At 35.8% G+C, this 27,487-nt stretch overlaps 1 protein-coding gene across 1 annotated transcript in view; it reads right to left on the reverse strand.

The window, feature by feature from the left end:
- The window catches only part of Trpm (transient receptor potential cation channel, subfamily M), a 1,045,900-nt gene that overhangs the window by 30,589 nt on the left and 987,824 nt on the right, over window positions 1–27,487 (reverse strand). The window contains exons 17-21 of the mRNA XM_085816215.1: window positions 23,274–23,468; window positions 12,856–13,056; window positions 11,280–11,408; window positions 2,761–3,009; window positions 676–850 (exon numbers count right to left, since the gene is read on the reverse strand). Of these exons, the coding sequence (XP_085672341.1) occupies window positions 676–850; window positions 2,761–3,009; window positions 11,280–11,408; window positions 12,856–13,056; window positions 23,274–23,468 (949 nt within the window). The remainder of the gene's footprint in view (window positions 1–675; window positions 851–2,760; window positions 3,010–11,279; window positions 11,409–12,855; window positions 13,057–23,273; window positions 23,469–27,487) is intronic.

The raw sequence follows: 27,487 nt of genomic DNA on the forward strand, positions 1-27,487 counted from the left end.
CTGTGTACAAAATTCGTAAGAGTATATTTATCCAATGAAATTACACCAGAATAGAGAAGATTAGTTTTGTTCAAGTCTTATATCAGTTTCTATTTTTATCTCTAAAATTAATCGTAATCGAAATTTGAATTTTGACAGATACGTATACAAAAACAGTTTGTATAATAATATTGTGCGTTGATCAACGAACGAGTGGTTCAAGAACCAAGACATGTTTGGTGTATTTAATTATGACAAAGCACACTAGAGCTATCTGCCTAAGAGGAGGGATGCCTTCGTGGAGGACTTTCTAAGGGAAACTGACTCGTATACACGTTACACATGGGGAAAACCACGAAAACGCCCATGCAGCCAGCCCGTTTGCGGGATTCGAACCTCGGACCGAACTACCAGTGTTCAGCGACTTTACCGCTCGGCCGCTGGTGGGTGCATGAACTCGAGGAAATGGTTAAATATAGAACCTCAGAAACGCTTACTGCATGGGCGGTTGCACTGATTTTTCCATATGTATAAATTATTAGGTGGCCCCCCCCTCACTTCTACATAACATGGTATATGTATAAATTAGTTCTCTAAAATTGCTCCAGATAAAATTTATTTTAAAGTTTTACTTCTTTTAACATTTTTTATTTACGTAACAAATTTCAAGAAGCAGAAGAAATAAAATGAACTTACGATTTATCCGATCAGCGAACACTTCTCCGTAAAGCATGAAGTAAGGCATAAAAAATATGTGTTGCACCAGGCCCCAAGACGGTTCTTCGTCAGGGTTTAATATACCTTGTCTGGCTACGCCGTAACTCATCAACACTACCAGTAACAGCACCACGAAATAAATCATATCGATAACCTGTAAAAGTGAGCACTATTTAGGAAAACAGAAATCTGGCAACTTTGTCAGAATGAAAAGTTAAAATCAATTATCTCATGATTAACGCAATCCATTATTAAAGAATTTAACTTTTAACGCAATCCATTATTAAAGAATAATGAATAACGCAATCCATTATTAAAGAATTTAACTTTTAACGCAATCCATTATTAAAGAATAATGAATATCTCATGAATAACGCAATCCATTATTAAAGAATTTAACTTTTAACGCAATCCACTATTAAAGAATAATGAATATCTCATGAATAACGCAATCCATTATTAAAGAATAATGAATATCTCATAAATAATGCAATCTATTATTAAAAAATTTATCTCATGAATAACGCAATCCATTATTAAAGAATTTAACTTTTAACGCAATCCATTATTAAAGAATAATGAATATCTCATAAATAACGCAATCCATTATTAAAGAATTTAACTCATGAATAACGCAATCAATTATTAAAGAATAATCTCATGAATAACGCAGTCCATTATTAAAGAATTTAACTTTTAACGCAATCCATTATTAAAGAATAATGAATATCTCATGAATAACGCAATCCATTATTAAAGAATTTAAATTTTAATGCAATCCATGATTAAAGAATAATGAATATCTCATGAATAACGCAATCCATTATTACAGAATTTAACTTTTAATGCAATCCATTATTAAAGAATTTAATTCATGAATAACGCAATCCATTATTAAAGAATTTAACACATCAATAACGCAATCCATTATTAAAGAATTTAACTCATGTATAACGCAATCCATTATTAAAGAATAATGAATATCTCATGAATAACGCAATCCATTATTAAAGAATTTAAATTTTAATGCAATCCATGATTAAAGAATAATGAATATCTCATGAATAACGCAATCCATTATTAAAGAATTTAACTTTTAATGCAATCCATTATTAAAGAATTTAACTCATGAATAACGCAATCCATTATTAAAGAATTTAACTCATGAATAAGGCAATCCATTATTAAAGAATTTAACTCATGAATAACGCAATCCATTATTAAAGAATAATGAATATCTCATGAATAAGGCAATCTATTATTAAAGAATTTAACTTTTAATGTAATCCATTATTAAAGAATAATGAATATCTCATGAATAATGCAATCCATTATTAAAGAATAATGAATATCTCATGAATAATGCAATCCATTATTAAAGAATAATGAATATCTCATGAATAATGAAAACCATTATTAAAGAATTTAATTCATGAATAACACTAATGCAAATCATTTAAAAATCAAATAAGGCAATCCATTCTTAAACTCAAAACATTGTGTTAAATAGTGTTTCACTATTTGTTTATTTTTTGGGGGGGGAGAAGATATACTATGTTACATATCTTCATAATGAAAACACAGTAAAAAATATTTATTGTCTAAGTTGAATTTTCACATATTAGGGAATTGACTTAACCAGTTATTTTATTTGATTCCTCCATTATATCTAAACGGAAATTCATGCAGAAAATTTGTGTTAAGCCAAACTTTTAAGTTCATTAGAAATCATCATGTGACCTTTAATGAACTAACAATCTTATAAGTCTTATTGCATGATGAAAACAAATCTTTTTGTTACACCTTTCGATACTGAAAAGACACTTTCTCGTCTTGTAGCAGCTAGGTTTAATATTATCTTCATTGTTGTTCATTATCATTTAGTTCCTCTAGATTGGCAACAAGAAAGAATGTAGACAAAAACAAGTTATTTTTAATGATTGTAACCCTAATGTCTTCTTTTATTATTGTGTTGTGAATTAAATACGCTTAATAGATTCTGGAATTATCATGGAATAATTTAACTTTGACTCAGCATTGAGTCCACAACAGACTAAGACTTACCATTTTACCGATCATGGTAACATACGGCCCAAGATATTTGTTGACGCTTAAGAAATCTAGTGACCGGATGTACCAGTACATAATGTCTAGGCAATAGATAACTCTTCCGTAGTCCTTGGTAGCTGGATTCAGTCTCAGAGAAACACCCACTAAGAAGAATATAATCACAACAAGATCACAAGGATTCCATTTCTTTTCTACCCACACAGCCAGTTTTTGAGCAAAATTTACAGGTTCAGATGCCACTACCTAAAAAATGCAAAAAAAGAGAGATTAGAACAAGCTTTAGATTAGTATAATATGAGATAAATATTACATTATGCTAGCATAAAGATTAAATTAAGCCATAGAAACTTCATATTATTGTACTACAATAGTTTTATTATTAATAAATATGTAACATTAAACAAAACTTCAGCTTCTGCCAATAAAAACAAAGGGGTATATTATTTTCCCCCATTCCGATTTCATATATAAACTGCAGTGGTTCCCAAAAGTACTCGTATACTTATGATTTCCATTGGAATAGGGCTCTGTCCATTAATTAAAAGTAAACTTGCTGAATGAGATTTTAATAATCAGATCTATAATCTATTCGTAACAAAATTACATGAAATATTTTTAAAATATAGCGAAACTTTATTTTTAAGAAATTAATACTCAAACAATGACGAACATTAAAGAATTTAACTTTTAACGCAATCCATTATTAAAGAATAATGAATATCTCATGAATAACGCAATTCATTATTAAAGAATTTAACTTTTAATGCAATCCATGATTAAAGAATAATGAATATCTCATGAATAACGCAATCCATTATTAAAGAATTTAACTTTTAACGCAATCCATTATTAAAGAATTTAACTCATGAATAACGCAATCCATTATTAAAGAATTTAACTCATGAATAAGGCAATCCATTATTAAAGAATTTAACTCATGAATAACGCAATCCATTATTAAAGAATAATGAATATCTCATGAATAAAATATCTCACAAAAGTCTTCGTACACTTCAAAAAAATCTTGACATATTAGTATATATTTTCATTTTTCGTTAAATTAATATTTAGTAGGATATCTTTTAGCATCCACAACAGCTTTTAAACGTCTGTTAATAGATTTTACTAGTTTTTTTTTTTAATTTCTGTATCAGTGTTCATCCATTATTCTATCACGCCTGTTTTGAATTTGCTTTTCGTTTTGATGTCGTGTTTTCGTACACTAACCTCCAGTTCTTTCTAAATGTGTTCTATGGGGTGTAGATCTGGAGACTGATGTGGTGTTTCCAAAACCTGTGGACAATTATAGAGACACCATAGGCGAACGCTAAGAGCCGTATGCTTTGGATCATTATCATGATTAAAAATAAAGTTGTTTCCGATACCCAAATTTTGGGTTCATAATTTTAAATTGTCTCTTAAAATATTTAAATAAAGAGAATGATTCATTATGCCATCAATAAATACCAAATTACCTAGTCCTGATACTGCCATAGCATTCCCCACACAAGAACACCTCCACCGCCATGCTTAACTGTTCCAACTAAGTTCTTAGAATGAAGTTTCTCATTTTTTTTCCTCTCCATACAGTTATTCGACCATCAAAACCAAAAATATTAAATTTGCTTTCGCCAGCAAATAGGACATTATTCCAGTACGTTTCTGGTGTATTTATCATTGATTTTGCGAATGAAAGCCTAAGCTTTCTGTTTTTCTCACTAACAAAAAAAAAAGTTTTACGGGCAGAACGCCCATGTAATCCAGCTTCTCTGAGAACTCGTTGAACAGTTTCAGGTGGAATTGAAGTATAAAACTTTGCATTAAATTCTGCAGAAACTTTTACATCACTCAAATGTGGGTTTTTCACAAATTTCCTAATAATAAATCTCTCGCCACGTTTAGTTAACTTTCTCGGTCGATCTTTTCTTACCTTGTTTTTTATCCAAATTTCTTCTTTAAAGAGTTTTATCACATACTGCACTGTAGAATGGGAAAAATTAACTAATTTAGCGCTATTTCGAATTGATTTACCACTACTATGGTGAAAAATTACCAAGTTTAGAATGCTGTTTGTAATTTCTTTAGGACTGAGACCCATTTTTCAATAATAAATAAAATATTATGAAGTAAACAATAAAAAATTAAAGCAAACGATTTTTTTAAATGCCACCACAATGCAAAAATAAAAAAAAGCGGCAAGCGATAATTCTAATTTTGATTTTATCCAAAAATATTTCAGTGTACGAAGACTTCTGGTGAGATAAAATGTTTGTCATTTTTCGATTATTAATTTCTTAAAAATTAAGTTTCGCTATATTTTAAAAATAGTTCATGTAATTTTGTTACGAAGAGATTATAGATCTTATTATTAAAATCTCATTCAGAAAGTTTACTTTTAATTAATGGACAGAGCCCTATTTCAATGAAAATCATAAGTGTACGAACACTTTTGGAAGCCACTGCAGAACTGTCCTCTGTCCACTGTATATAAACTGGAATGGATATTTTTGAAATACGGAATTCCTAGCTCCTAATTGGTGCTGCCATCTAGGAAACAGCCGTAGAATTAAAATGTTGTACCACAGAAAAAATTTTGCAATGAACATAAAGGAGAAATACTAGAATAAAATAAAAATTAGGAAATATTTAACTGCGTCAAATGTATAATATAATTAAATATTTTAAAAGAGACATTAAATACTGTCTGTCACAGGAATTATTTGCATACATATTTATATCATATATTTAACGCCGTTAACTATTTTCTAAGATTTAATTTTTCCCATTATTTCTCCATTACGTTCACAGCAAAATTTTTACTGGTGTATGTATGTATATGCATATTTATTATCATACACACACACACACATGCCAAAAAAGGATATTTATGAAAATTATATCATAATGAACAATTATTTTTAGTTTATTTTTATTAATTAGGTTAAAACTAATACATTTTGTGCATGTATGATAATACGTTTAATATACATATAAGAAAAAACGTACTATACCTTAAATATAAGAACTGAAAAATATGTTTTCCGTTATTTTGTTTGTTATAAACATTTTTTTAAAAAAACCACTTTCTAAATTTTTGATAGTGCTTCGCAAAAATTCTCAGCATAATAATCACATCTGAAATACTATTTTCGAAATTTAATCAATTAAATAAATCTTTAAGGAATGATTCTTCTCTTACACACTGTACATCCCTTCCCCCTCAAACAAAACAGGTGGGATTGTGGATTATTGAGATTAAAGCACTTGTAGTAATTTTTTCCTTTCCCCATTGTGGCCGACGGATAAAGTCACTGAAAACTGGTAGTTCAGTCCCAGTGCTCGAATTCCAGACAATGGGATGGCCGTATGGTTGTTTTCGTAATTTGCCCACGTGTAACATGTCTACGAGCCAGTTCTCCTTAGGAAGTCCTCCACGAAGGCATACCTCCTCTTAAGCAGGTGGGACCCCAGGGTGTTTTGACATAATCAAATAAACCAAATCGTTCCTCTTTTTTAATGTTTACTTAGAAATATGAGTATCACGTGCCGGCATCTGATTTTTATATTCATAGAAAATTCACGTTTCATACCCAGCTTCACATTTTTTTTTTTTTTTTTAGTTTTGCAGAGTACGCGGTGAAGAATTTAACGAATAGTACGGGGTTTTTCACAATACGGTAGTTTGCCATCATTTACTATTTTAAAAGCATAATTATAATTAAAATAATGATCTTTAATATTTAAGTTCATAAATTTAAAATTCTGTTAAATGTTATACATAGTTAACTTTCCACTCATTTTGTGTTTTTGAATAACTAAGTTTCCTTCTCGTTTTTTTCTACACAAATTTATTAGTTAGTTAAAAAATATGAAATAGGGAAGTAAAAATATTCCTCATTCCTTCTTGCTGTCACAAATCATTATGCGAATATACATCTACAAGTTTAAAAGCTTGATAAACACATGTCTGAGATGTTATCGTCATGCGATAATTTGTAGGTACTTTATTTTTCTGACAAGATATTTTTTACAAGGGTGTTTTAACGGTAGTGTTTCTGAAACGCTTTATTTTCGACGACGATGTCTCATATCGCGATTTTTCCTTCTTGATTTCTTTTCTCCCACAATGTTTTGTATGACGACGTTTCCGCCTTGTGTCGTTTTTTCTGCGACGTTTTCGGCCGCAAATTTTTGTGTCAATGTAACGACCGAAATTATTAGCTATAATAGAAACGAACAAAAATGTTAACAGATCGTTAAAAGTGCGTATTTTGTAACTCATCTCTCTTGTCTGATAGCAACGTCAAAACAAGCCCCCCCCCGAAGTTCATCGCGGCGAGGAATGCAAGACTGCGCCTGCGCATTGAGTACCATGCAGGTGACAGTACGACGTTGCTCGGTTGATGGAAAACATCCCGGTGGGGAAGGACCTGAGTGTCTCCCACTCCTCTTCATCTACCAGCAACCTCTCGGGAGAACTTTCGGCTCGCCATGTGTTTAGAGTACCCCCATGCAGCAAAGATACTATGCATTCATGCCTTCTCTGGGATTTGAACCCATGTCCTTTGGTATCGCAGTAGGCTCCCCTAACCACTATGCTGTCTGGGCAGCGCATTTAATATAGATAACAGATAATAGATAATAACGCACTTCTTCAAAGAAGGATGCTTTTATCAAGCTCTTCATAATGACATTTTTCTAATATATGTATAAATACCTGCTTTATAAGTTTTTTGTAAAACACTGAATATTATTCTGAATGAATCAGAAAAATATCCTGTCCATAAACGTACACGACACCGTAACGATGTGATTCAATAAAGCATTGTACAGAGCTGTCACTGAATACATTATATAAAATAATTCCTAATTTTAATAGGCAGACATCTCTAACTTTTTTTTTTCTCCCATTTCTGTCGTCTGGCTTTGATTGCTGAAGATCCTTATGTCTTCTATGACGCGGATTATGTTCTCGTCATGTAGCTTTTACCATGTGTTAGCGAATTTAATACCAAAGCCAAAAGGAAGAGATTACTGGAATTTGATTTTTACCTTGTTTGCATCGAGACCAAAAGTCACCGAATGAAAGAGAATATTAAGATTTTCTTCTCGTGTGCCTTCATAACTTAAAACTGAATAAACGATAAATGTTGACTTAACCCATGTATAACGCCAAAAAAGAAACTCGTAATATCTTCACATGTGAAACACATATTTATTTATAGCATTAAATTTTTGTAGTATAAATTTATGTACATATTTGGTCACAAGAAACCTAGGTAACACCGATTACATAATGACTTTCGCGAGTTAGAGTTATAGAAGAACAGGACATCGAAGAGCGTGTAATTCTGAAACATCGCCAAAATCACTAATTAAATTTCGCAGAAAACTATAGGACTTGGTAGGAATGAAAAATACCCAGCTTTTCTTTTTAACAAAATGCGCTGCTTGGTCGATCTCGTTCAGAGGTATGATAATAAGCTATTGCATTGCTGCGAAATACACAGCTGCAGTGGGATATTTTCCCCACAAAGCGGTAAAAGGGTTACCAGAAAACGGCAAGGAAAGGTAGGGTTTCCAGATTTGGCGCGAAATCTCCCATTTGGTGACAAAGTAGGCGATATGCCATAGATGGAGCGAGAACATTCTATAAAGCATTCTTAGGTCTTTCCTCGGGAGCTGTATTTTAGTGCTTTGCCGTGAAACCGTCTTCAAATCTGCAACACAGCTTTCAGGCTGTGTTGCAGATTGTTTCAGCCTGTCTGTTGCAGTTTTTCGATGAGTGTAAATGTGTCTTTGCAACTGTCCTATGTATTGGTTTCTTCGGAAAGTAATTTCGTTTTTTTTTTGGGGGGGGGGGAACATGAAAGACAATTTTCGTATAATGAATAAATATTTTATTAAATTATATATTGGCCATTCTGGTCCAATACCTTTTGCCATCTTTCTGGCAGTAACATGATTCCAAGCTCATAAAAGTTTTGGTCCTTGAGGGCAAAAAACTGATTCAGGTGGTTTTTGACATCTTCATTTGAGGTAAAGGTTTTACCATCCAAAAATTTTCCAGGGACCGGAACAAATAATAATCGGAAGGCGCCAGATCTGGAGAATATGGTGGGTGTTGCAGTATGTCCCATTCAAGCTGTAAAAGCTTTTGGCGAGTGATCAAACTTGTATGAGGTCTCGCATTATCCTGGTGGAACACTACACCCTTCCTGTTGGTTAATTCTGGCCTCTTCTGTTTAAGTGCATCATTCAATTTGTCCAGCTGATGACAATAGACTTCCGAATTAATAGTTGTATTGTCCGGTAAAAGCTATAAAAAAAAAAAAAAAAAAAAAAAAAAAAAAAAAAAGATTCCTTTGAAATCCCACCAAACGGACAGCATCACATTTTTTTGGTGAATGTTGGCTTTTGAAACGCTTTGAGCCGGTTCATCTTTTCTGCTGCATGACCTCTTGCGTTTCACATTGTTGTATACGACCCATTTTTCGTCCCCAGTAATAATCCGCTTCAAAAATGGATCATTTTCCTGACGTTTGAGGAGCGAATCACACACGTCAACGCGACGACACAAATTTCGCTCCGTAAGAACATGGGGCACCCACACATCGAGCTTCGAGGTTAAGCCCAAGCCTTTCAAGTGGCCATAAACAGTCGAATTCGACAAATTTAACCTCTCACCGATCTCTCGTGTGGTTATTCACCGATTTGCATCAACTAATGCCTTTATCGCATCTTTGTCAGCTTCGACCGGCCTTCCAGACCGTGGTGCATCTTCGACATCAAAATTGCCGGATCGAAACTTTGCAAACCAGTTCTGGCACTGGCGTACTGTTAACACGCCTTCTCCATACACATCCGTCAATTTTTTTTCTCGCTTGGACAGCATTTTTACCTTTTCTGAAGTAAAAAAGTAAAATATGACGAAAATGCTGCTTATTGCTCTCCATATTTAAAAGGGCACCAAGCAAAAACTACTGCGTAGAATTAACAGAACTTTTTCACACACAAGCCTTGTAATATCAGCTCTCAAGACATATAATGGTTATGCGGCTTAAGTGTGAAGTTGGTTTCGAAAAAATGTAATTAAGTCCTCTGACGGGAAAAAACGAAATTACTTTCCGAACAACCCAATAATAGTGCTTATTGGCGAATACATTGCGTTTTGATTCTTCAAGTTTTTGTCAACAATTACTCCAAATCCACGAACATGTGGAACGGAACAATATGAAGATGAACGGGGACTCGAAGAAAACTGCATCGCCAAATCGGCATGGGACGAAAAGTTATCAGACGTTTCTTGCAGCTTTCATTCACGCGTGCGTGCGTAACACTAAAGAGGCAAGGGAGTGAGGGAACTTCAAGACCGGTGTATTTGCAATCTTTTTAGCCAACGTTCGTTGCTACAGACAAAAATGGAATAAGAAGAGAAAATGTGAGAGTTTGCCTTTATACCATGTTACCATAGAGAGTCGGTAGCTTTATTTCGTAGCAGGAAGCATGAAAAAACTGGAATGTTCTCACGAGGGTTCGAATTCCGGACCCCTCGACTGCTATACGCACACCACGAAGGAAAGTTGCAAGGAAGAACAAAATTGCCACAAAAAAAAAGATAAAGAGTGTATCTTGTGAGTACGTTGAGTTCAATAATAGTGTCTGAACTCCGAGAGCGATCGACCGAGTCGGGAGCTGTACTATAGCGCTTTGCCGTGAAGCTCTTTCCACCGTTGTAGCATGAAAGCAGTTTTGCTGATTTTTTTCAGCATGTTTATCGCAGTTTTTCGACAGCTGTAAACGTGTTTTCAGAACTGTCCTGAGTAATATCGGTTAATAAATCGTGTTTTCATTCTTTATCAATTGTTGTCATTAATCCACGAACCCGTAGAATGCACCAATGTATATTTAGATGCGAAAGTCTTATATATTAAAATCACAATATTCTGGAATGACAATCCGAGAATAGCTTTATACGACTCTGAATAGTTTAGCATTTATCACCTTCAGAAAATTTTCAGCAATGGCTACAGAAATAATTTTCTTCTGAATTTTACTTCAACTTGTAGAGATATTAGGTTATTTCGAGGCCAGAGAGATGAAAAATGAGCAAACGTCTTCGCCGGGAATCGAACCACGGACCTCTGGATACTTGCCTAGCGTGTAGAACCGCTATACCACGAAGGCACGCTAGGAAGGTGGAAGAAATACATTATATACTCCCCCTTTTTAAAGGACGACTGGGTTTTTAGGGAACCCTAGTCGCCAAATCCTGGGTGAGGAGAATCATCATCCAACACCCTTTTTTAGTTCGGGCCCCACTGTAGAGACTTTAGGTTATTTCGAGGCCGGAGAGATGAAAAATGAGCAAACGTCTTCGCCGAGAATCGAACCACGGACCTCTGGATACCGGCCCAGCGTGCAGAACCACTACACCACGAAGGCACGCTAGGAAGGTGGGAGAAATACCCGATAAACTATAAAGTACCTTATTTTTTATATTCCGCACTTACCTCACGGATCTTTTCTAAGCCAAGAGTGCAGATGTATGATGTGACATAAGCTTCTTGCCAAGACATATGATCTTCCGTTCTTACTAGGACTACGTATGTAAATAGCACCAAGAAGATTCCATATGCCATCTAAGGAGAAACAAGCAAAAACGCTTAAACATTTTTTGCTATGGTATTAGAAATTAACAAGTTATAAGTGGAGACATCATGTAACGCAATTTAATAAAAGTATGGAATCAGACATTCATAAAATCAATTACTAGATAACGTGGCAATATTTTTATGAACGCCTTTAAATTACTAATTAAGAAATTTTAAATTAGAACTAACATTTTAAACAGTGGGATTAATTTTAAATTAGAAATTTAAATTAAAAAATTTAAATTAAAAATTTTTATTCTTTAAATTTTCAGATTAGTGTTTTTAATTCTTAACAGAAAAACAAGCTATAGTAAAACGGATTTTCTTTTCAAACGCAAACACTCTATGAAATGGTGCAAATAAATATAACGGTGAATCTTTACTTTATGGTAACTTGGCGATTGTTTGGCGAACATTTGGCGATCAACCCTGCTACAGCAACCTGCTAGTTTTGTTTTGGACGCCATTTTGTTTTCACGAAGTAAAGGCATGTTTTTTTTTTTTTTTTTTTTTTTTTTGCTCAACATTTTTTCCAACAATCTGCTTGCCGAATTACGCTTATACTAGAACTTTTACGGAACAAAAATGCTTAATCATGACGAAGATTAGGTGCGAAATTGGGAGAAAGTGCAGAATCGCCAACTGCTTGCCGCATTTTTAAGAATTGCATGTACACGGTATCCATGTACACGACGACTTATTTTAACTTAAAAAAACATCCCAGAATTGCACAAAAATGGCATTGTGCACACTCTTGACTTTATCCATGTACTCTGCTAAAGTCCTAGCTAGTAACCTTTAGCCTTACCAAAATGTCGCCAAACTACCTGTTACCATATTCTAAAGATTAACCAATGTAACTTCTGAGAAAACAAAATTTATTTTTATCTCAAACAGGTGTAAGGAAAGTAAAATTAATTAATACTTAAGAGTGTTTTCCCCAATTATCACCTATTAATAAACCTAATATTTAAACAATTGTCTTTTACCTTTTTCATACATTATTAATTTAGGTGGTAAATATTCAAAGTACCTAAGATTTACAAAAACACCATTTAGCTACGATCCCCTTAATGTAAAATTTAATTCCTTAATTACTTCTTTCATTCCTATTTGCTAAATAGAAAATTTTTTATCGTCACGAAAGCGAAATGAAGGCACAAGGGAACTTAAAAAACAGATAATTGCAAGCAAAAGTTTTATTAATTTTCTTCTCTTAAGTTTCTTTTATTTTTACATATGACTTTTAAAAATTTTTGCTTATTTATTTATTTATTTATTTTTCTTTTACCTTTTGAGCTAGATAGCTCTAGAATAGTCTTAGCTAATTAACCAACTTAAGGTATTTTTAAGGTAAGATTCAACTTTCGTTTGAAACGACATAGAAAGCTTTTTTTTTTTTTTTTTTTTTTTTTAATAGTATTACAGTACTTACAGTGTGTCCCCAAAATTTCGTAATGGGAGCTCCGTAAAATTCGTATATCTTCTTTCCTAGTTTAAGTGGCTTCTGTTTACTTTTCATCCTGTCCTTGTCGCTGTCCAGACTGATTTCGAAGGGGAACACTTTCCCGTTTTCAATTTTATTGATGCGTGTACTCGAGTTGCAAATACTGCCTGAGCGAATGCTCACGTAGGACTGCAATTAAATGGTAAGAGAGAGATTAATTCTAAAATATTCAAGGCATCTTCGGCAAAAAATATACAACTTTAGAATCTAGAGAAAAAACTAGACTAATCTAAACAAGCACAAGCACACGATGGCTAAGAGCTCATGCAAAGTAGCGATAATGCATGCCATATTGTTTTTCTTGGCCGTATTGTTCAAAGTGAGTTTAGGGTTGCCAGAAAATGGCAAGGAAAGGCAGGGTTGCCAGATTTGGCGCGAAATTGCCCATTTGGCAACAAAATTGGCGATATGCCATAGACGGAGCGAGGACATTCTAGAATGAATTCTTACCGGTTTGCCCCAGAATGTTCTCGAGGGCAGGTCAAAATCTATATAAACACTGGCTGTACGCGGAGAAGCGGTTTTTCGTGAAGAGTATCTTGAGAGTATGTTCAGTTGTAGTGCTTTGAGTTCAAAGATTAGCTCGAGAGCAACCCAACCGAGCCGGGAGCTGTATTCTAATGTTTCGCCCTTATAGCATTAAGGCTGTGTAGCTGATTGTTTCAGCGTGTTTGTCAGAGGTTTTCGACTACTGTAACGCATCTTTGAAACTGTCCTGTGTAATACTGCCGAATAAATTGTGTTTTGATTCTTCATCAAGTGTTTTCATCAACTACTCCAAGTCCACGAACCCGTAGAACGTAAAAACATAAAACAAAACAAAGATTAATGCTAATACTAAATGCCCAGTGAAAAAAAAATTGTAAAAGGCAGAAAGGATTAAGTAGTTATACTTTGTAAAGTATATGGGCTCACTCCCCATTAAGCTTTGCGTTCCCTTGCATTTGTTTAATTGAACTGAAGAAGAGCATTTTCTCTTGGAAAAAATTAAAATCGAGGAAAGTAATGTTAAAAAACGATTTGAATTCCGGAGAATGCAGAAAGTTACATAATAATTATTCGAAGTTGAATCAAAGCATATTTACCGTAGTTTTCCTAACATTAAGACAGAAAAATACCTTCAATACTTCTTAAAACTCGGTTCTAAAAACTGGACTATTTAACAGTTAGAGGTAATCACATAAACTGCAATCAAAAGCAAAACACCTATATGCATTTGAACTTTAAAACAATTACCTTTGCAGTTAACCGATCCTGCAGCTTGCAAATGAAAAGTCATGTTAGTTCACAACGAAAGCTAGCTAAATAAGACATCGAGGAAGGAACACATTATGTCTCAATATCAGTTTATTGTTGTATCTAAACTCTACTCATATTTTTCTAGTACATGAAAGAATAATATTTACAGAAATTTTGAAACTCTGATAATTCCGTGCTTGTCGTAACAATGAAGACATTGCTATAGAGAATAGAAAAAGTACACAATGTAATATATATATAAGCGGCTTAAGTGTTTGTCGCCGATAGTTTATTGGTTGCTTGCGTAACTGTAAATTGTTTTATTCCCCGTGCAGTGCAGCGCGTGACGACTATTATGAGAACGCTAAGCCGTGAAAATTAAAAATACAAGAGTACGTGCATTTAACATTTAATAAATAAAATTAACATCTATATATAATAGAATTCAGAAATATGCAACCGGCAACGATGAAAAAACAAATAAAATGAAATAAATAAATAAATATTTTTATTATATGTGGCTTAAGTGTCTGTTTGTCGCCGATAGTTTATGGGTTGCTTGCGTAACTGTACCAGCCAATGGTGTGAAGCTGCCACGGCACAGAGTTGCCGTTTCAATTGAGACGTAGACAATTTCTTGTAAAACTTGCCTTTGCTACGACCATCCATGAGTCAAGAGCAAACGTTTAAGCGTGTTGGCATTTTTTTACTCCAGCCTGCATTTGGATACGGTCAACTTTATGTTGCCTGTTCAAGAGTTCGTGAAAGAACGGACGTAAAGTTAAAAATAATGGATGGTCCTCTGCAAGGCGAGCTTAAAAATGATGGAAAGATCTACACAAGAAATGATGTGTACAAAGAGATCTTTGACATGTGAATTAACATTATTTAAATCACCTTTATTTATTGAGATAGCGGTGGCTCTTAAGAAATGTACCGCCAGTAGTTTCCTTCATTGCACTCTACTTAAAGCAATTAAGCAAGTAGAAGGGGAAACCCCGTGGGGCAGTAAGCTAAGGGTATCCTCGCCGACTGCCCTGAGTAATTCAGTTTGAATTAGCAGACACCTTTGCACAAATCATTTAACTGTAATATCTAGAACAAGGGTCATTTCGTATGACCGCCGGAGTTTTCTAGTTTTTCATATTCACAGTATTTATTTATTTTGAAACCGTAACGTGACGTTATACATAAAAAATTTGTTAGAAATTTGCATTTAAACACTTTTGCATAGAGTGAATTTGTTAAATTTGAATAAAAAAATTTCCCATAAAGAGCCGGGTAGCTGTCGCAGGACTTCACCTGGTAGAAATGGGTCAAAATCCAAGATTCGTCAAAGCATGACCATGGTCAAGGGGACGTTCCATCCTTCCAGTGTGTCACCGGTTGAAGGCAACGTCCCTTCTAACGTGTCCATGATGTATCAATGCATTTATTCAAATGTTAGATTACGATCCATTTCATGTGGATAGCAGACGACGGCCAGCGAACGTACTCGGAAACCTGGATTAATTTTTGTTTCTATTTTGTAACGCACTTTGTATTTTGTATTCTATACCTCACTCTATTTGGATACTATATGTAAAAACTTATAATAATTTTTGTAATATAGCTCGCATAAGTGACGCCATCTCTTGGCAGCTCTCTTTACTCATTTTTAGTCCAAAGGGATTTGAATCCCGAAGGACTAATAGTTTCGTTTTGGCATTTTGCGTCGGACTCATAAATGTCGGTTCACTTTTCAAACTGTTGCCACAAAATGTTAGAGTCCCACATTATATTTGAAGAAATTAAATAATGAAAAATCTGCATAAATGTATGTATATTTCTCGTATTGTGATAAAACAACGGTACACAGAGTCATCGAATTTTGAATAACGTAATCCTCCAACGAATATGAGCATGTGGAAGACCAAATTTGAAATTTGAAATTTGTTTTATGATCGATTTCCTATTTTTTAAAACTTTGACGAATTTTTGATTAACAAACTCAAGGATTTCAAAGCGAGCAATGGCAACGTTGTGCAGAAAAAACATTTTTATCTCCAGCGCGTGAGTCTCTGTATCGGAAATTCTAAAGATACGCTCGTTTTAAAACTATTTTGCGATATTGCTGTTGCACTGGATCTTATGGTTTAAGTGCGAGGAACATGATATTTAATAAAGAAAGGTAACACACAAAATGTTAAAAAACGCCCCTTTGGACGTAATTTAAAATCTGAAACATTTAAGATTTTTTTTTATTTTTTATTTTTTATTTTTTTAATTGGGAATTTTTTAATTGAGAAAGCCTGTGCTTTCTCTTGCTCTGGTGCTCTCCTTACTTTCAGCTAATAACTAAGCTTTCACTGTGAATCCTAACCACCTGCCCCAGCTTACAGCCCCTGCAACTCCACCGCGGTCTTTCATTCAAGCCACTCCTGTTGCAAATAGATATGCACCTAAGGAACTATTGATATTTTCTATTCCACACTACTTCACTCCCGTCAATAATTGCTTTTGATACTTAAACAGGTTAAAACTTCAATTGCTTATTATTCTATTGCCCTGCCTACGAAGGATATGTCTAAAATATTTTTCACGTGATAAACTCAGGATAGGGCGATGGTCAGGAGTCTGGAACTTATCTGTCTCGCCTGCCATGCTGGATGTACCTATCTTTGCACTCTCTTCCCTGCCTCAACCTCTTATCATTGTTGATACTTCGAAGGCTATTTCCGGATCTATCGATGAAGTCCCGAGGCCTGCTAGTTAGCGCTGTTAGTTAGTCTTGATGTAAAGTCACTGTGGTTATGGTCCGGATTATGTTATCAAAAGCTGAGCATTTAACGTGGTCAAAGATTTTTCCCATTTTCCGAAGTACAAATAAAAGTATACTTGAATTCACGCATCATCCTCATGATCATTTGTGCTTAGAGCTCAACAAAGAACTTATCATTCCTTTTCCTGTGCAAAGACATTGAAACAGTTTTTTTTATTGTTATGCTAACACTGCCTTAAAGCTTCATACGACAAAATCCTATGTTCTAACTTATGATGATAAATGTCGTGCAATCACTTCCCACAGAACGTTTTTTAGTTGTGCGGCGGAACACATAAAGATGAGAAAATCGTGTGTTCAGTCCCCGCAAGTCACTGTCTCCAGGTTTTTAAGATGTGTCACAGGGCATGTTTCTGACATCGCAGACGCAATAATTCGTCCCGGCTGACAGTGCAAGAGACATAACTTCACAACTAGTGTCAAAAGATCTTAATGTTCTGCATTGTGTCTGTAGTCAAAACCTCTTGGTTTCAGGAGGGCTGACGAACCAGTCATCGTTACTCTGACATCGTTTCAGCTATAACGAATCAGAGGATGTAAAATACTAATGAAAAATTAAAGAAGCATGGCTAATTCAGTCTGAAGATTTTTTTCCATAGGAACAACACGTCAGAAGGCTCCTGAACTCTCGACTAGAGAAACCCTCGTTGCAGACTCCTGATGTCACGAGGACTATAATGCACTTCATTAACAGTTATATACTATCCATGAATTATATATTTGTAAAGAGCTTCTCGTAATCGTAATAAATATGTTTTGAGTTAAAAACGCAGTAAGTATTACGGAACCTCAAAAATGTACCATTGATGATGTCGTGTCTATGACAAAATGCAATTATATAGCTTCGAAGCTGTCAAAGACAGCTTTTGCAACCTCGGAAGCTCTATCAGTATAAAGTAGGTCCACTGGGTCTTCAATACCGATGTTCAACAGTCTGGCCTGGATTGCTGGGCAGCTGAAGATGTGATGGCGAGACAGTGGGATGTCATCTGGGCAATGAGGGCAAATGTTGGTGTAACTACGCTGTCCGTCTGCAGACCATTATGTCACGGAGTGCCCCTTAACAGCAGAATGGCACATCAAATTCCCAACTACCAATGTTCTGCCTTTCAAACACCTTCTCGTAAAACATCGAGGCACGCGGCAAAAGCTTAAAAGCATCATGGAAAAACTAGAAAAAATGGGCATAGACCTCTGCAGGCCGGAATAGGGCACATGCAATAAACACAATTGGCATAAAAGCGTCTTACAACTGTGAAGTCTCTAGATAGTTGCAGGGCCAGGGTAATACCCGAGTAGTCATAGAAAGCCGTCCGGGTGCCCTGTCCTGCTGTCACCTGTCACCTGTCCGTCTGCAGAAATCCTCATGCCTTTTAAGTGATTTGTCCTAAGTCTGGTTATGATAGTCGATATGGCTCTGTCACAGTTCAATTCCGGGATGAAATTTCCTTAACCTGACCGATTGGTCTTTGGCTGGCAACTGCATTGGCATCAACGAGGGTTAGGCAGTTGGATGGCTGAGGAGAATCACGGGAAAATGTACCATTAATTATACGGAATCAGATGCGCTACGTTCCGCCACACAGCACAGTGACAACCGCAACTCACACACACTTAGAATTAATTTCCATTAAATAATACTCAATACATTTCAAAGCATGCATGAGCATAATTTGGGAGCAAATATGGATTCTGCATAGTAATTCAAAACAAAGGCAAAAGCAGTTAACAATGTATATCTGGCATTTGTTACCAATTTGAACTTTAAAAATCAGCTTTGAGTATTGTACTTTATTATACGTTAAATCAGCTTTAAGTATTATACTTGAAACTTCTGAAGGAAACCGCGTGAACAGATATAATTTTTCCCTGGGTGTTTTCATTAAGACATACATTTTCTGTATGTTCTTAAACAGATAAATTTACGTGAAGTGTATTTGTTATTCATTAGAAGTATTAAATTTCATTTATTTTCTCAGATTTACTTTATTTCAAACATTCTGTGAATTTAACTACAGTTAGGTCCATTTCTTACCAACATTTCTTTATGGATGTATTTTAAGCTGCAAGATTTTATTTTTGTGTTTCTGTTTAAATACGTTTACATCGTATTCTGTTTGTACTTACAGGGCTTGCACAATAAAATTGAAACATGGTGAATATAATATAGAGTTCCTCACTTGAAAGGTGAGGAAAGGGAGGACTTAAAAGGAGGAAAGTTAATTTGACAGAATAAATTCTGTCAAATTAAGTGTTGAGGAACCTAATGACTACTAAGAGAATAATAACTTATATCAAAGAATAGAAACGTAAACTCACGAAGGTTTTAATTACCCTTTGTTTACTCCAAATAAAGATTAACAGTCGGTTCCTTTCTCAGGGCATACAGCAAAGCCTCCACTTGGGCTTCAACTCAAAATGTAAGATAACTAATTTATGACTGAGTAAAGAGATTTAGCGGAGCTAACATAATTCTAAACTAGTTCGTCCGTAATCTTAAATTAGCCAGCGAACTATTAAAAGGCACGTAATACGGCCTAGAGCAGTATCATCTTAGAGAGATGTGGTGGTGGTGGTGGTGGTGTATTTAATTATGGCAAAGCACACTAAAAGGAAAACTGGCTCGTATACACTTTACACATGGGGAAAACCACCAAAACACCCATGCAGCCAGCCCGTTTGCGGGATTCGAGCCTCGGACCGAACTACCAGTGTTCAGTGACTTTACCGCTCGGTCACTGGTGGGCTTTTAGAGAGATGTAGCCCAAATGCTAACGCGCGCTACTTGGGAATCCTCACTGCCTCTGGCAAAGTCACTTGACTTAAATACTATTCTCTTCCTCATTTGCATTTAACGTGATTCTAAAATCTCGTTCTGGTGGGGAGTTGTAAGCTGAAGCTCGGAAAGACAGGAAAGGCGAACTAAATTAAAATAACTGTTATAAGATTAAAATATATTTTACAGTAGAACTCTATATTTCAGGGCAGTCTATGCACTTCTGTTTGGGAATTATGAACAGTTGTGAGTTTATTCACCATCAGTATGTAGAGACAATTGGATTTTTTGGAAGCTGGAGAGGATTAAAAATTAGCCACCGCCTTCGCCGGGAATCGAACCACGGACCTCTGGAATACCGGCCCAGCGTGCAGAACCATTACACCACGAAGGCACGCTAGGAAAGTGGGAGAAATACCTTATATACTCCCCTTTTTCAAGGGCGACAGGGGTTTTTAGGGGACCCAATCCCCAAATCCTGGGTGTGGAGAATCATCATCCACACCACATTTTAGTCCGGGCGCCACTGTAGAGACATTAGGTATTTTTTTTGGAGCCAGAGAGAGGAAAAATTAGTAACGCCTTTGCCGCGAATCGAACCACGGACCTCTGGAATACAGGCCCAGCGTGCTACCGCTACACCACGAAGGCACGCTAGGGAAGTGGGAGAAATACCTTATATACTCCCCTTTTTAAAGGGCGACTAGGGTTTTAGGGGACCTAGTCGACAAATCCTGGGTGTGGAGAATCATCATCCAATACCCTTTTAGTTCGGGCGCCACTAGTAGAGTCATTAAGTTAACTGGAAGCAGAAAAGATGAAAAATATGCAACCGCCTTCGCCGGGAATCGAACCACGGACCTCTGGAATACAGGCATAGCGTGCTACCGTTACACCATGAAGGCACGCTAGGGAAGTGGGAGAAATACTTTATATACATCTCTTTTTAAAGGGCGACTAGGGTTTTAGGGGACCCAGTTGCCAAATCCTGGGTGCGGAGAATCATCATCCACAACCATTTTAGTCCGGGCGCCACTTGTAGAGTCATTAGGTTTATTTTTGAAATCAGAAAAGATGAAAAATATGCAACCGCCTTCGCCGGGAATCGAACCATGGACCTGTGGAATACCGGCCCAGCGTGCAGAACCACTATACCACGAAGTACCTCATAAGTAAAGAGAGAAGTTTGAATCTTCAGCAGTATTGGGCAATCGGATTTCAAACACTGGGAGGTGTATCGGAATTTAAAAGAGGAAAATGCTTTGGCGTTCGTATAAATCATGTACGTATCTCTTACTAAGGCAAGCAACTCCTTTCTGATACATCAACGGCCACAATATCTACATTCATGTGTTTGCGTATTTATAAAAACGAAGAATTTTGTTCAACAGAATAAATTCCCAAGGCAATAGGAATTTATTTGAAAAAGATAGCTTGAGAGTGAGAAAGCTAAAGTAAAAATAAACGTAAATCAACGACAACTCAAATTAAGGTAGAATTCATAGTCTCCTGAACTCATTTAAATCTGCAGAAACAGCCTATCAAACTATCTGTTGGAACGTGTATATTAATCCTATGTATATTAATCCTAGTCGAGAGTTCGGGAGCCTTCTGACGTGCTGTTTCGATGGAAAAAATCTTCAAACTGAATTAGCCATGCCTCTTTAATTTTTCATTAGTATTTTAATATGTTTCATTCGGTTAATACAGCAAGTACATGTTCGTGAAGTTATAGCAAGGCCACTGTCAATTATTACCTGTGCTAAATGACTGTTTCAATGTTAATCAAGAGCGAAGTGCCAGGAGATTACACAACGCAAACTGTGTATTTGTTCAGAAATTAGTCTGTCTTCATCGTTTCTGCCATTTCTAGAAGATTTTGTTTGTGGACAGCTTTTTTAGAGGCACATGGTTATGACTGTCGTATGTCCAAAATGAAACATGAAGCGGTTATATTACGATTTGGGTCATACTAAGATGGAAGATTCAAGAAACATTGATTGTTCTTGCTTGTCAATACCTATTAAAAACTATCAATGGATTTAAGCCCATTTAATTGTTCAAACTTTGTATCTCGAAGGATACACTGTGTATCAGGACTCAAATGCACCAGTTCATAGCACAATACTTGTAACAGAGTGGTCTGAGGAACAAAAGTGAGCTTGAATATGTTTCAGATCCTGCAAAATCCTCCGATATCAACGTGTTATGAATGTGTATGGCACAGTAAGATGGCAGATTGAGGAAACATTGACTGTTCTTGAAAATTGTCAATCCCTGTTAAGGACTATCAATGGATTTAAGTCCATTTATTTGTCCAAACTTTGTATCTCGAAGTATATACCATGTATCATAATGTTAATGCGTAACTTCACAGTAAAAAACTTGTAACAGAGTGGTCTGAGGAACAAGACAGCGAGCTCGGTATATGTTCCAGATCCTGCACAATATCCTCTGATATCAACACCATTGAATGTGTATGTCACAGTAAGATGAAGGATTCAGGAAACATTGATTGTTCTTGACTGTCAATCTCTGTCAAGGACTGTCAATGGTTTCAAGTCCATTTTTTGTTCACATTTTGTATCTCGAAAGGTACACCAAGCGTGAGGACGCAAATGCATCAGTCCCCAGCATAATACCTGCAACAGAGTAGAATAAATATGAAGAAAGTGAGCTCGAACGTGTTGCAGATCCTGCACAATCCTCTGACATCAACACCATTGAATGTGTATAAGGGTACACTATCAGACAGAGTAAATATTCTAGTGCACGTAATTCAGTACTTAACGTTTTTTCCGAAAATTCACCTTAAATTATTTTTTGGTTCTAATTTTTGGTTATTTTAGAAAATGTTTGATTTCCAATGATTAACTTTTCATTAAGGTAGAAAATTACTATTCTCTTCCTCATTAAATACTATTCTCTTCCTCATTTGCATTTAATGTGATTCTAAACTCTTCTGGTGGGGAGTTATAAGCTAAAGCTCGGAAAGACAGGAAAGGTGAAATAAATTAAAATAACTGTTATAAAATTAAAATATACTTTACAGTAGAACTCTATATTTCAAGAAAGTCCATGCCCTTCTGTTTGGGAATCATGAATAGTTGTGAATTTATTCAACATCAGTAAAGTGCGAAGTTTGAATCTTCAGCAGTATTGGGAAATCGGACTTCAAACACTGGGGAGTATATCGGAATTTAAAAGAGGAAAATGCTTTGGTGTTAGTATAAATCATGTATCTCTTACTAAAGCAGCAACTCTAAACAGCCATATAATTGTTTTAAATCTGGAAATTTCTTGTTTCCAAATTGAAATTTAATATTCGAATTTTTTCCTGAAGTTATAGTAAATACTGCATAAAATTTTTAAATCTCCTCAAAATGTAATTTCTAAATTTGAATACAGGTTTGCACGCATTGTTGTTAGATAAAAGTTAATGCATTTAATTCGCACAAAATAAGGTAGGGAACGATATTTTGAGCATTCGAATTTTAAGAATAATTTTACCTCATATTGTTCTCTGAGCGGTCTCGGTGTCTGCCTGACCATTTTCTCTTTTTCTCCGGATCCTTCTGTTTCATCGTCCATTTCAGCCATTTCCAGAAAGTGTTCCTCTTCTGTCTGGGGCATTAGTTGGAGTTCTTCTCGACTCCGGAATTCCAAGTACATGATGGTGATAGGGAAAAGTAAACCTAAAATTACCTGGATAAGAAATAATAAATCTAATAAACAAGCGACATCTAATAAAAATACGTAATAGTTATAAGAAGCATTTGTTCAAACTTTCCACATCGAACGAACATGTTCCACATCTTGCACAATCTTCTGATATCAATGTGTGTGTGTGTGTGTGTGATTATGGCAAAGCCTCGAGGGCTATCTGCCTAAGGGGAGGGATGCCTTTGTGGAGGACTTTCTAAGGAAAACTGGCTTGTATACACGTTACACATAGGGAAAACCACGAAAACGCCCATGCAGCCAGCCCGTTCGCGGGATTCGAACCTCGGACCGAACTACCAGTGTTCAGCGACTTTACCGCTCGGCCGCTGGTGGGCTCTGATATCAATGATTGAATGTTTATATGGGTACACAAGTAGATAGCGTTAGAAAATATGCTCCTTCATTAAAGATTCAGTTATAAGGGTATTCATTCAGGTATTAAGAGTAAATTCATTTCAGGAGAAGGTAATTTCGAAAGTGTCAATCGTATCAGAAAACCTTAAGTTGAATGATTGCTCAGAATGTCTTCTTATCAGAAGAAAGGAATTTCTATCATTCAATAAAATATCAAATTTAGGAAACACGAATCTCCGAATAGAACTGAGGAACGGTGTTGGTGTTGGTGTATTTAATTATGGCAAAGCACACGAGGGCTATCTGCCTAAGAGGAGGGATGCCTTCGTGGAGGACTTTCTAAGGGAAACTGGCTCGTATACACGTTACACATGGGGAAAACGACGAAAACACCCATGCAGCCAGCCCGTTCGCGGGATTCGAACCTCGGACCGAACTACCAGTGTTCAACGACTTTTACCGCTCGGCCGCTGGTGGGCCTAGAACTGAGGAACGAAATGGTCAAATTTACCTGCTCATAAACAGTTTCTTTTTACTTAATTGCACGAAGTAAAGGAAGTATTATAATCATGGAAAAATTCCGGATGTCATATTTCAACAAAAATACCCAATTTGACCGTTATCGAATACAATTTAACGATGTTTCTGTGTGGCATTTGAATGTAAGGGCAGAATAAAGGACTCTTTTCCCCCAAACGGGTTGCAAAAAATATTTAAAATGGACTCAGAAGAGATTTGGTTTCGTGACATCTGTATGTATATATCTCGCATAACTCAAAAACGAGTAACTTCAGAAAGTTACCGCGAAGTGAGAACCGAATTAATTGAATGAGAAATCTATATCTCTTGAAGTTAAATTATAGGATAGAAGTTTAAACGAAATGCAGCAAAAAATGCGTGTAATTTAATATTCTGTACAAGGAAGTCATATAGTGTCTGCATCAGATTTTTTTAAATGTAACACATATTCTTGTGTATATGCACGAATAGTGCTGTAGAAACATTAGGTTCATTGGAAAATCCGGAATCGTAAATTTATCGGGAAGAATACCTTGAGTGTGCTGTGTTCAGTAGTATTGCTTTAAGTTCCATTAGCTCGAGAGGGACTAACCGAGACGGAACCTGTAATTAAGTGCCATGAAGTTGTCTTCACCGTTATAGCTTGATAGCCTGAACAAAGAACGTCTAAGTAAAGAAGGAAAGGCTCTATAGACGTAATGTAAACCAGTTTGTCTTCTACGCCGCTAGAAGGAAGAGGGAAAATTCGCCAAGGGATTTGGCGACGGAACCTGTTGGCGAGAATATCCCCCTCTGTGATGTACCGAACCGAACCTGGACAAGATTTTCCTCCTCCGTCACGTGTACAGGAAATTGAGGAACACGGATTAAGATGAATAAGAACATTAGGTGAAGTTTCAGTTTCACTGACTGTTGTTGAACTTGCATTATCCACATCGCAGTTTGATGTCTGATTTTATATCCGTCAATATGGAGGGGGAAAAATGGAGTCACATAGCTTCAAACTCTTGATAAACGTGACTGGCATATTCACAATGCCTACAGACAATTTCGCTACGGGCTGCTCTCATTGGAGGAAACATCTGCTTGGCGGTCATTTTTGGAATGGCAAGTTATCGCCCTGTAGGCGTGGTAATTAACGCCAAACAAACGGAAACAGCGTTTATTTCATTCGATATTTTTTTAGTTTATGAATGAAAGCTTAGAGGAATTGTGTGGAATATATCTTAAATAACCTACTGATCTTATTAATAGTTTATTTGTATTTGAATTTAAACTTTTAAAAGTACGTAATTGTTTTACAAGAAAAGGTGTTTATATGGAGACAGCACATGCACCTTTTCGTTATTTCACTTAGGAAGAGTCTGTTGTGTAAATTTTCATAGCGCATTAATTTATACCAATAGAGGAATATTAAAAAATTAACCAAATGAAAACATTCACTAAACATTTAAGGGTGTCGGATACCTATTCTTTTTACGAAGAAGTATAACTAAAATTATATTTTATTCCATTATGCGCTATTTCTATTGAAACGCTTTTCGGGATCTTGGATCGTAATCTTGCTTACTGGTACCTACTACAAAGAGTACAAACCAAAGAAAAATTAACATTAACAAAAATAGAGAAAATAAAGGCGTTTAATTTTTAACACCGTACCCGAAGGCGAAAAGACAAATAATGACAAAGTCATTCAATAAAGTTAAAATAAAAAATAAATCCGTATAGAGCAGAGTTTATGAAAGCTACGACCGGGGATAGAACTAGCAACTTAGAACTCTGAGAATTATTCCCGCGCTCGTTACCTCTGGGCTGCGGTTTCTCCGGTGGGTTATGCTCACGTTTTGGTACACGACGCTCAGATACAAATTGTAAAGGTGATGAATCAAAAGTCGCCAAGCACTAGATTCTGTAACCCTACCTCTTTTAACCAATCGGAGCAAACAGCAGAAGAAACGGTCTGTAGGCTTTGTGAATAAGCACGTGACTGTCGAACCTGTTCGAGCTTCGACATCAGCTTTGGCGCCTTTTGGCGACAGATATTTGACGCGCAGCTGTTTCCCTTTTCGTTCGAAGGGAGCCACTCCTGCTTACAAAGAATCTCTAAGGAGAAGAATGAAAGCATCCATAGACGCAATGTAAACCTGTTTTGCCTCTGCGCCGCAGTACCGAAGAGCCACGGCTATGCAGTGAAACACCAGCGCAGGGTGAAATTTAAACAGCGCAGTTCGAGGAGATAGTAAATTTTTTACTTTGAAATAACTCAAAATGTTTTATTTTCATACATTTCTGGAGTTTTATGAGCAAAAGGATGTTAGTTGGAATTTTGGGGCTAATTATAGAAATCCTGTCCAATTTTTACTTTCAATTTAAACAGCGAGCCGTACGAAGACAAAATTTAAATGAAATAAATTTCTTAATTCTTTTCTTCTGTAAACTTAAAAAGGGGGGGAAACACATGCCATACAAAACGTAATAAATTTTTATGGATGCATAGTTAAAATTTTACAGTGAAATTTTAAAAGCAAAATTTGCAATAACTAACAAACAGAAAAAAAAATATTTAAAGACAATTAAAGGCACCCCTAAATAAATTGAAAACACTGAAATACATTATAATTATCCGACAACAACTTTAAAAACAAATTACCATGAAAACGTTTAGACAATTATTTGGAATGACCATTGTGAAAACCAAGAGCAAAGTTTTCACCCAATAGCCAAAACCATTTCACTTACAGCATTACATTTAAAAAGTCTTTAAAAGAATTTCACATAGCTAAAACCAAGTACCTCTGACTACAACAACAAAGAACGTTTTCGAACAACATGGTAAAAGACTGCTAACATGGCCGACGGCATGCTGCATTCTTTGATGCTGCTTTGTTGCCTCGTGATGTTATTTCGCACATGCGCAGTGAGGTACGGAGGGTGGATAGCTTTGGAATGGTTTGCTCCTTTAAAGTAAGCTTCAGGGATATACATGATGTGTCTCTTCGGTCTGACGGAGCCACATTTGCCCCGGGGAACCTTTACTTCTTCTCCTTAGAGATTCTTTGCCTGCTTATGTGAAGCCTTTTTTAATTAGCAATACATATTCTTTGGCCGGAAGGCTGTGTTGCTGTTTG

Source organism: Stegodyphus dumicola, chromosome 4 (genome assembly GCF_044657685.1).
Source record: "Stegodyphus dumicola isolate Sdum_Otavi_A_Nest chromosome 4, ASM4465768v1".
Classification (NCBI taxonomy): domain Eukaryota; kingdom Metazoa; phylum Arthropoda; class Arachnida; order Araneae; family Eresidae; genus Stegodyphus; species Stegodyphus dumicola.